General features: G+C 45.5%; 1 protein-coding gene and 1 long non-coding RNA gene across 2 annotated transcripts in view; both read right to left on the reverse strand.

Moving 5' to 3' along the window:
* Positions 1-6,154, reverse strand: part of LOC136115440 (uncharacterized) — a 17,654-nt gene extending 11,500 nt beyond the window's left edge. The window contains exon 1 of the long non-coding RNA XR_011736354.1: positions 5,813-6,154. This is a non-coding gene — a long non-coding RNA (uncharacterized lncRNA). The remainder of the gene's footprint in view (positions 1-5,812) is intronic.
* Positions 6,155-6,188: 34 nt separating this feature from the next.
* Positions 6,189-7,845, reverse strand: LOC139826567 (lung adenoma susceptibility protein 2-like). The gene is given in 3 exon segments (XM_071802712.1): positions 6,189-6,253; positions 6,852-7,346; positions 7,349-7,845. Coding segments are annotated over 3 exon segments (804 nt in total). The 5' UTR covers positions 7,593-7,845.
* Between the last annotated feature and the right edge of the window lie 2,889 nt (positions 7,846-10,734).

The raw sequence follows: 10,734 nt of genomic DNA on the forward strand, positions 1-10,734 counted from the left end.
CCTCATCTTTGTGTGTTCAACCCCTCCAGGGATGGTGACTCCAGCACTGCCCTGGGCAGCCTGTTCCAATGCCCCACAGCCCTTTAGATGAATAAATGTGTCCTAATAGCCAATTTAAACTTCCCCTGGCCCAACTTGAGGCCGTTTCTTTGTGTCCCTGTCTCCCCTCAGCTCCTGTTCTCCAGCTGAACCCCCCAGGTCCCTCAGCCGCTCCCATCACACTTGTGCTCCAGCCCCTTCCCCAGCTCCATTCCCTTCTCTCCACTCGCTCCAGCACCTCAAGGCCTTTCTTGGGAGGTGATCCCACCACCCCTCTGGCCGCCGTTTCTATGCTGGCGTACGTTGTTATACCAGCAGTACAGGGATAAGAGCGTTTCCCTTCTCTCACCTTAAACTGCGAGTTCCCGTTATCTTTATTAACCAATGGTGAAGAATGTGTTTTCATAGTGATCATGGTGACTCTGGCTTAACAAATCCAGCCATAATCTGACTCAAACAGCAGCATTTCTTAGCCGCGTGGTCTCAAATGATGGAGAGAAGGAACATTTCTCATTGCACCAGGGTGGTGGGAAAGGTCTGGTTTGGACTGGGTAGCAATTTTAAGGCCCGGGTTGATTTAACATCTTGCAATGTGCTGATTTTCCAGCCCTAAGGAGCAAGGGGAGCTCCACGACAGAGATTTTATAGACCTGACATTTAAAGTCATTAAGACTCAATTAGATTTCTCGTTAAAATCATTTTAGCCTGATTTTTTTTGTCCCAGACTTGATTATTGGAAATCATCTCATTTCCCTCAGAGGGAGCACTGGTGTCATTGGGAAAAGCCATTGCTTTTTGCTATTGCTGCATGGTGGATGCCATCCCCAAAGTCCTGTTGGGCTTTTCCATGTGGGTTTGAATTTTGTTGGGTTTTTATTCCAAAATATTGATCAATGAACATGAAGATATTCAGTTTTCCAGCTGTTCTTTTGCTGGAAAGCTCCGTTGGGACCCGAGTCCCTTCAATTCTCAGCACATGGGACATGCAAACTGAAAATGGTCCTGATTTTCACCCCTCCTTAGAGGAAAGAGCTTTCTTGATGAATACAAGCAGACCAGCAATGCTTTCCATAGAGCATGGGATATATTATAATAAGAGCATCATTTTAATTGGGAGAGACCCTCAAGATGGAGTCCAACCATTAACCTCATTAATTCTGGGCTGCGTAGCTCGGAAGAGAGGATGAGATTGGGACCACAACCTCCATAAAGCATCAGAAGTGCAGGTTTAGTGTTTGCTGAGTGCTTGTGGTACCTAATGGGGGAGTTTGGCTGCTGAGCCTCGTTAAGATGAGGAGCTGCAGCTCCTCAAGTAAAACCATTTAAGGTCAGGGAAACGCAATTTTGTGATGAAAATGACTTGGAACAAATTGTATTTGTCTGGCTCTTGGAAACCAGGCCAAAACATCTCGGTTTGAGGGCTTTTTGAGATGTTTTATTTGGGATGAAAGGTTTCTTGAGGGCTTCGGAGATGGTTTATTTGTCTGCGATGTTTTGAGGTGCGTTCAGATGGGCGATTCGGAATAAGTCAAGTTCTGAAGAGGCAATCTGGGGATGTTTTGGTAAAAGGAAAGTGGTTTTCTTACCAGGCTTGTTGAGCTGAGTGGGTTCTGCTGCGAGCACAACACTCGAACACCTCATTGGACTCAAAGGGAGCAGCCGAGGCCGTCACAGTCACGCCGCATCCTCCTCTTGTGTCTGCATCTCCCCAAAGCATCAGCGAGGGACCAAAAGAGCTCCGGTAAAGTTGCTTTGTGCTCCATTAGGACAAAATCTGTTTGTTTGTTTCCGAAAGGAAAAGATGGTGGGGAGAATAAATCATAGAAATCAAGAGTATCGCTAAAAGACAAAGCTTGGAGGGAGCAATTTCAGAGCAGGCCGAGGAGGCACAAATCATGCTGTGAGGGTAATTAACACAGGGCTTGTGATGGGATTTGATCAAAACTAGAGCTCTATTTTCTTCAAATAAACCCTCTCACTGCATCCCAGACTGGAATTGCCCAGCCCTATAAAACATGGGAGCTGGTTTAAATGATTACCGGTTTCTTTCAGCATAAAATCAACCAAGATCGCGTCTGATGAGGATGAGCAAGGAGAAAAAGGAATTACAAGGCACTGAAGAGAACCTGATGTGAAAAGCCATTATTTTTCCCTGCATGGGGAGAGCAAAGCAAACAGCCAAAATAGATTGGCAAGTAGAAATTTCCATTCATTACAAGGCTGAGATACAATTTCTCACTATTTGTCCTGTGCAGAGCTTTGGATGTTGGAATCAATTTTCTATGCAGGGAGATACTACAGGAAAATGAGCATTAAAGTTTGTAGCTGTCCGTGAGTGCAAACACAGGCTGGATCTAAGGAGAAATTTGCTGCTTGAAGCACCTTCCTCTTAATAAACTTGGATAATTCTCCGTTATCCCCTTCTCCCATCCTTGGGGATGTGTTGTTCTGTCAAGGAGAGAGGTGAAAGCTCTTTTTAAAGTCTATTTTATGCCTTTATATATAATCCAGCAGCCTTTCTTGCATCTTTGCTACGTGGAGCACGTTATCCCTCAGCAGGGCTGTTTTGATTTCTAATGTTGGGCAATACACTGAAACTGGATGGTATGAGGAACCCACCTTCAAGTTTACAGGAGAGTGAACTAAAGAATATTAGAATTAATATGTTATTGATAATTGTATTGTCTAATAAATATTAGATTGGGGTCTTATGCGAGGTTGAGGAGGGGGAGATTCCGTCTGAGTGATGCTGAGAAGTTGTGGTCCAGCATAGAAGGCTTGATAAAGTTGAGAAAGAACCAAGAGCTGTTGAGTTGGGGGTCTGAAGATGGAAATGGGGGTGTTGGTGTGCAAGGCCATCGCTGCCTGGACCCCGAAATTGTTCGCTTGCCACCAGCCAGCCCTGCTACCCAATTGGAGTCCTCCCAGCACTTTTTGGGCTGCTCTGCTAGATGGTGCTGTTGCCTCGGTTTCCGAGAGGAGTTTGTGAGCTGGTCCTCAGCAGATGGTCCTGGGAGGAGAATTAATGCTTATTCAATTAACTGTATCAGCCCGTGGTTAAAACAACATCAAGCGCTGTGTTCTGGGGACTGCGGAGAGCTGGTTGGAGCACGGCGGCTGCCAAACTGTGCTCGGCGGCGGCCAAAACCATGGCTGAGATGGGCCAGAGCTCCTCCTGAAGCTGCTGCCGGGCTCCAGGTTTCATCAACACAAACTCTACAATCCCGTGTACTTTAAACAACTGCACGAGCAGCATCCTTAATCTCCTGGTTTTAGAGGAACAAGGCAAAGCAAGCTCTATGGGAATGTCAGGAGATTAGGACAAGAAGCAAGCAACATTGTAGCCATTAAAGTCTTATTTTAGCTCCATTTCAGCGGAGGGAAAGCTGCTTTGAAATGTTATCAGGTAGAAATTTGCGTCTCTATGAATCTGGAGGAACTTCGCTGCGCTTAACGGTGATATTTAATATTAAAGCGAGTCTTTTCTTTGAGGAATATCCCCAAAAAGCTGTGACAATATTAGAACTAGAGCTACTAAACTATCAATCCAAGAATCACCCAGGGTCTGCTGTTGGTGAGCGTGTTGTGGTTGAGCCTAAACTGTGCCTAATTTAAGTGTGTTTCTCTTAGCATGCTTACCATGAAGGTCAAATTCAAGCAGAACTCTTGGCACCAAAATGGTTTTAGTCCTTCATATCTGGGTAAAATCCAGCATGTCCCACGTGTGCACTTTGCGTGGTCCCAGTGGGACTGCTGCTCAGTCGAGATTAACTAAATCCCATCCTAGTGCTGGGCTTGGTGTCTGTCAGGGTCTAACTTGGGGTGCTGGGAAATGCCCCCGCTTTGTGCTGCTTGCGATTCCGTGTGCGGCTTTGCAGGGTTGAGATTTTCTTATAGCGGGTTCTTCCGAACACAAGTCCAGGGTGGGGTGGATGGACGTGGCCCTTTGTCTCTCCTGCTGAAGCCCTTTTACCTCCCCCAACTCATTAAATATTAATTGCTGTGGTGTCAAACCCAACTCTCCCACCTCCCAGCTGCCTGCAGAGCTGTGAAGCTGCTTGCTGGCCTGATAAATATTTAATTACTGCATGAAGTGAAGCAGCTCTGCTCCTGTGATGGCCGAGAGCATCAGGTCAGAGCACATGGGCAGCACCCGAGCTTCAGAGGTGGCCTCTGGCTGTGCAGGAGATGAGGATGAAAACCCAATCAAGCAGGTAGTGATTTCTTTGTGTTCTCCACCCAAGGTGGCAGGAAGGTTGGATTTGGGGAGTGATATTGTCTTGGAGATCATAGAATCGTTTTGGTTGGAAAAGACCCTCAAGATTGAGTCCAACCGTAACCCAACACTAAACTGCGTCGCTAAGAACCTCATCTGTGTGTCTGTCCAACCCCTCCAGGGATGGTGACTCCAGCACTGCCCTGGGCAGCCTGTTCCAATGCCCCACAGCCCTTTGGGGAAGGGATTGTCCCCAAGATCCAACCTCAACCTCTCCTGGTGCAACTTGAGGCCGTTTCTTTGTGTCCCTGTGTCAGCACCTCGGGTTCCTCCGACAGCGAATTCTACGCCTGATTTCTCTCCCCCACGCACCTGAAAGGAATGGGAGCAGCACTTTTCTTTGGAAGAAACTAATTATAATGTTAAATTGAGATTCCTGTTGACAGCAAACCCTGAGCAAGCAGGCAGTGGGACACCGTGGATTAATTTTCCGATCGATCGTGTGAAGTTTGGAAACTATGCCCTGGAGGGCTGATAATGTGTTTATTCCTTGTTGTAAGGTAAATCAGAGCAAAAGAGAGGCCACGGGTAGCGTGTCAGCCTGATATAGAAATCACAGCCCGTTCAATAACAGGTTGTGTTAAGCACATTTAATTAACTTTGCAGCGGTGTTTCTGATAAATTAGTGCGCAGCGCAAGACGTCTAAAGAAATGGAATTAATAAGAAATTAAGCTGCCGCAAGGCTTGTGAAAAGAAGTCATTTCTTAACGAGTCTGTGCTTGAGCAAGGACTTGATTTTGGCTGAACGTGGCTCCCGGTGGCTGCTTGTGGGACCTGGGGATGTTGGGCACAGCTGGTAGGGGGCCACATGGACCCAGCAGGGGTTGCCTGGGGTGACCTTTGGAGCTGGGGTGACCTTTGGAGCTGGGGTGACCTTTGGAGCTGGGGTGACCTTTGGAGCTGGGGTGACCTTTGGAGCTGGGGTGACCTTTTTGACCTCAAGTAACCTTTTTGACCTCAAGTAACCTTTTTGACCTGGGGTGGCCTTTTGACCTGGGGTGGCCTTTTGACCTGGGGTGGCCTTTTGACCTGGGGCGGCCTTTTGACCTGGGGTGGCCTTATGACCTGGGGTAACCTTATGACCTCAGGTGACCTTTTGACCTCGAGTTCGAAGGCCAGAACCACTGTGTTGTGCAAAGACACCACAACAGGCTGAGCTTCAGGAATGGGCTGAGATTTAAGGTGGGGAGAGATTCCCAACACCCATTGGCCTGCAGTAGAGCTCAGGAGCCCAATTCCAATAAATACCTTGATAAAACCTGCCAATTGAGGTTCCATTGAATATTTTTCCTCTTGAAATACATCTTTGTATATCAATCAGATAGCAGAAATATTATTAAAAGGCAAGTTGATCAAGAAGGGAAGGCAGCACATCAATATCCTTGACCTCGACATCAATATCCTTACCTCGAACCGTAAATCCTTTACGCACATGCCACATCCCCATTACTCACAATCTCTATAGGAAGCAATTCTGCATTTCCACCTTCACTTACGAAGCAGTTGGAGCGTTTTCCCATGATCTTTCTGCTCCCTGTAGTAGGACTTGCGGCATTTTCCAGAGTACCTGGCACATCTTGGGTTGAACCCTCCAGACCTTCGAGGCAAGGAACTGCAGCTGGTCTTCTGAAAAACAAGGACAACGTGTCCAACCCTCTTCAGGGGCGTTATTTCCACATTACTTAGCACTGGAAATATTTGACAGAGAGTACAGCACCAATAGGACTCCTTTGGTTATCGTGGTGTGGGAGTACGGCATGGAAACCATCAGTAAAAACTGGGAGCTGCAACGTTCCAGCCAGGAGAGCATTTCCAATAGTCGAAAGTTTCTTTTCCCGGCTTATAGAACATATTCAAGATTATTTTGTGGTTTTACCTTGCTTTCATGTTGTAGAAAATGTTGTAGGAAAGCATCTTTTTCTCTTTAGCTGGGTAAACTTGGAAGGTAATTAACACTTGGAAAGGTTAATCTCTCATATCAAAGCAAATCTCGCTGCTGTTTCAGAGCACAGAGATTTCACCACAGGGGGACCTCCCTACTTCCCAAGAGCAATTCCCAAGGAAAGCTCTGGATAACCAACATATATGGGTTACAAATACCTCCTGCTGACTCTAAAGTACAGAAAAAGCTGCAGGATAAAGAGCATTTCTTACCAATTTGATGGGTTCATTTACACTGTGTGCGGGAATCTCCCTCCCCCAAGGTTATGCTTCATGTAATTTCATTTAATGCGTGGAATGCTATTCAAATGTTAATGGATTTACTGTCATTATCTCACAGTGAGGTACTAAATATGCCACCATGGCTGTAAAATGAATGCTTAAATATTGATTTATATACAAAAACGTGCAGTGTAAAAGCTGTTTAACTTAATCAACTACTAGTAGGTGCTTTGAGTCACTTGTCGATGAATGTGAATAAATCTGTACAGTGTGGTTGGACTAACATGTCCAGAGAATGTTGGTTTAATAAATGTATGTGATTTTATACACATACCCTCCATTTTCTTATTAAATTTTAGTAAGTATAATTACCTCTGAATGGCTTTTTGATGCGTCTTGAGAACAAGTTATTAAATGGGAAGCACGTGTCTGGATCAGAGTTGCAACTTCCTTCTACTTTATTATCACCTCTTAGATCCCAGCAAATGTTCTGTTCAAAACAATTAGAAGTGTCTTGATCTCCAGAGTGTCTTTTTTGCAGGATCTCCGAAATCTGTGAAGAGGAAGCTTTGCCTTGTACGTTAACATTTTGCCCATCGCTTTTAGTTGAATCAGGAAAGAGGCTGTAACTCTTGAGCCAGGCTGGGTAGTGCAAATCAGGGATGCTGCTTATCCCTGACACACTCAGGGCAGATTTCTGGCTGGTGAGCCACCACGGGTAATTCCTCATGGAAAAAGCATTACCTTCCAAAGACAAGGGTCTGGAACTTCCTTTAGAGGCGACAGCATCGCACCCATCAGCTTTAAACACTCGATCTGTCTTTTTGCTCAAGTCTTTGTGCGGATTCTGGCGAGCAACAGCTTTTTTTGGAGACCAAAAGCGCTTTTGGCATCGAGCGACGAGGTTTGGTAAGGGCAGCAAGACCTATTAAGCGACCGGCTGTTCCAGGCACTGCGTGGATGCTTTGATTTCGAAAGGTCGAAAAGCAGCGACCCGTCTGTAGGAAATGCCAACAGATCATCCCGTAAGGAACATTTAACGAAGAACTGTTGTTTTGACATAACTGAGGACTTGGCGCCTGACCCTAGCAGGGGGGAAGGACCGAGAGACATCGGACTATGAATCCTTAATGTAATACACAGTTTCTTCCTGGAATGACACCTGTATACATACCTATACCTGTATTGCTAAGTTAATTTAGGGGGCAGTGTAGCCAAAGTACCAGGAATCCATATCTTAAATAGACTGATAAGGGGAAGAGGATTGTGTGCGTCGGGATAGTCTGTAAACCCTGAAGTACCCAACCAATGGGGAACAGGGGAGGGAAATTGCGGCCGGGATTTTGGGGAGATATAAGCAGGGGCTTTTTGCCCTATTCGGTGTGCCTACCTTTAGGTAGAACATCCGGTCTTGCAAAATCGTTATTAAAATATGCTTTGCCAAGAGATCCTGCCTGGGCCTATTATATTTGCGAAAGAATTGTTTCCTACAATCCGTCGCGAGACTGATGGAGTCTGGGTCGTGTTCTCTCCACCTTCCAGAAGGGGAAGCACAAGAATCCAAACCCAGCGGCTGATTGAAGTCGCCCAGTGCTGAAAAACAAAGATTTCCATGAATTATGCACCAATCAATCTTGATAAACACCTTACTAGTCAAAAGCTCTTTCCTCCTCCACAACATCCACAGCTTTGAGTATTTTCTTTAGTGTTTTAAGAGAACCAGGACTTCAACACTACATCCAATTTTTAGCTGCACATTCAGAATTGTGCGGTTTGCAAGCGGGGCCTTAAGTATTTCAGTCCTAGGAGCGACACTTCCTCCACACAGGAACCTTCTGGACCTTCCCCATATAGAAATCAAACATTTCCATGAAAAAGTATGGCTAAAGCAACAGCTTGCAAGGCAGAGAGCCAGATAATGGGCCTATAGACCCATTTTTTGACCCTACAGAAACTTATATAAGATTAAACTTAGTTTTTCAGGAGAGAATTACCACCATTAGAACCCTTTTTTTTTTAATTAACTGAAACTATGATTGATGAAATTAAGTTCCCCTCAGTATCTGGAAGTGATTTCTTCTCCCTTTCACTGTAATATCAGTGAGTGAAATTGGTGTTTTAGACTATTATAATATATCAAACATACATGCAGACTCATTAATAGGTGAATGGAGTTAACGAGACTTCTGCAAAGAACAGCAACAGAAAGATTTCAGAATAAAATACAAGATTACATCTTTCATAGAACAAAGTTTGCCAGGACTTTGCTATTTCAGACATAACAGACAATGAATTTGCAATATAAATTAGCTCAGGCACAGTTATCTATTCTAGACCATCTCATAAAAGTGCATCTAATCAATTAAATCTCTCTTTATTCAAGCTAATTAATAATGATAAAAGCCAATCAAACCCATATACATTACCCAGACTTCACACCTTAAAGTCCCTCCCATAGAAATCAAGAGAAGTGGTAAAACTTGTTTTAAGGGAACTCCTTCAATTAATTAGATTCTGATGTTAATTACTCTTTCCAACACTCAGATTTAAGCAATGATTTTAAATATCTTTAGTATATACTCACATAGAGAAAACACAGCTTTTATTCCATACTCTATAACTCGTTATCGCGTTGATGAGCGTGGTCAGGAATTCTCACCAATCCAAGCTTTACAGAGAACAACAAATAAACCCAAACCAAACAACTTATCTAAAGGCGTATTTGCAGATGACAAACCAACGCTTGGAAAACTCGGTCTGTTTGGGAGTGCTATGACACAGGCAGATTTTTCCAGTGCTTACGCCTGGAGATGTGAGACTTAAATCAAAATCTTCAATATAAGCCTCCAAAGCCTCAGATGCGGAGCTGTAGAACTTGTCCTTGTAACGAATCCAACTGTTTGAGCCGGGATTAGCGCTGTCAATGCTAAAGCTTCTTAAAAGAGAAGATACTGTGGAATCAGGAGAGCGGGTGCTTTCTTCTCCCGAACTCATGGTTTTTAATCCAGGTTTCTGGGCAGAACCTTCGCTCACCTTTTAAATCAATCTAAATGGGAAGAGAAACAAAACTGCAAGTGATCCTTTGCACTGATATTTCTCAAACTATAACACAACCGGGATTTTTTACTTTCGTTTTAAAGTGTTATTACTTTCCTGAAAATATTATTTAGCTGTTCGATTTGGTGCGTTTTAAAGAAGTTTGTTATATATATATGCACCACGCTGATGTTTGTCACCACACAATTCAGCAAAGGCACCAAGTACCATAGCTTTTGATTTCAGGAGCACAAAGAGTCGTATCCAGGCACAAAACCAGCACTAAAAGCCGCTTAAGTAGTATTAAAAATTAACAACTCAAGGTAGCAAGAGCAAGAAGCCATTGCCCTCGCACAGGTTTTTATGGGTAATAACCACAAAGAAATTTACACACGCTTTGCATTGTCTTATATATGTAATGCAGCCAAACTAATCCAAGCTGCCTTTGTAGGCCCACAAACTGTAAATTGAGGAGCTGGAGGCACAGGATTGTTCTAAATGCTGTTATAGGATGGTCAAGGTCACTGACAGAAACTTAACGGTTTGTTTCAGCTGTTTGGGTAAAAGGCCATTTGAAGACTCTGTTAAGGAAACAGGTGCTGTAGAAGAAACAAAGAGTAATAACTCTGTTCTATCCGAACATATAAAGATACAAATATAACCAGGCAACAGCAGGATAAGGATTTATATGTAAAACGTTCAGTAGGGCACAGCTCTCCCAAGGCCGAAGCGGTTTTACCCACAGAGCCGGGGAGGAGCCGAGGAGGAGCCGAGGAGGAGCCGAGGAGGAGCCGGGGAGGAGCCGGGGAGGAGCCGGGGAGGAGCCGGGGAGGAGCCGAATCGGGCACCGGCCTCAGGACCCCCAGGAGAGGCCGGGCGGGCTCCTCCGCCCCCTTTCCCTCACAAGAAGCACCCAAAGCAGCACAACCCCTCCACACCCCCAGGAGGGTGCGCTACCTTCCCGCCCATGGAACCCCGGGCGTCCCCGCCCCGCAGCAGCAGCTCCTCAGTCTTTGCCGCCCGCCGCTTTTGAAAGGACCGCGCCCCTTCAGCAAAATGGCGGCGCGCAGGCGCAAGAGGCGCGGAGCATGGTGGGAGTTGTAGTCGGAGTCGGTCAACGGGGCGCGGCGCTAGCGGTGACTACAGCTCCCGGCATGCCCCGCGGGGACTACAACTCCCGGCATGCCCCGCGGAGACTACAGATCCCGGCGTGCCCCGC

The sequence above is a fragment of the Patagioenas fasciata genome, chromosome Z (assembly GCF_037038585.1).
Source record: "Patagioenas fasciata isolate bPatFas1 chromosome Z, bPatFas1.hap1, whole genome shotgun sequence".
In the NCBI taxonomy this organism is placed as follows: domain Eukaryota; kingdom Metazoa; phylum Chordata; class Aves; order Columbiformes; family Columbidae; genus Patagioenas; species Patagioenas fasciata.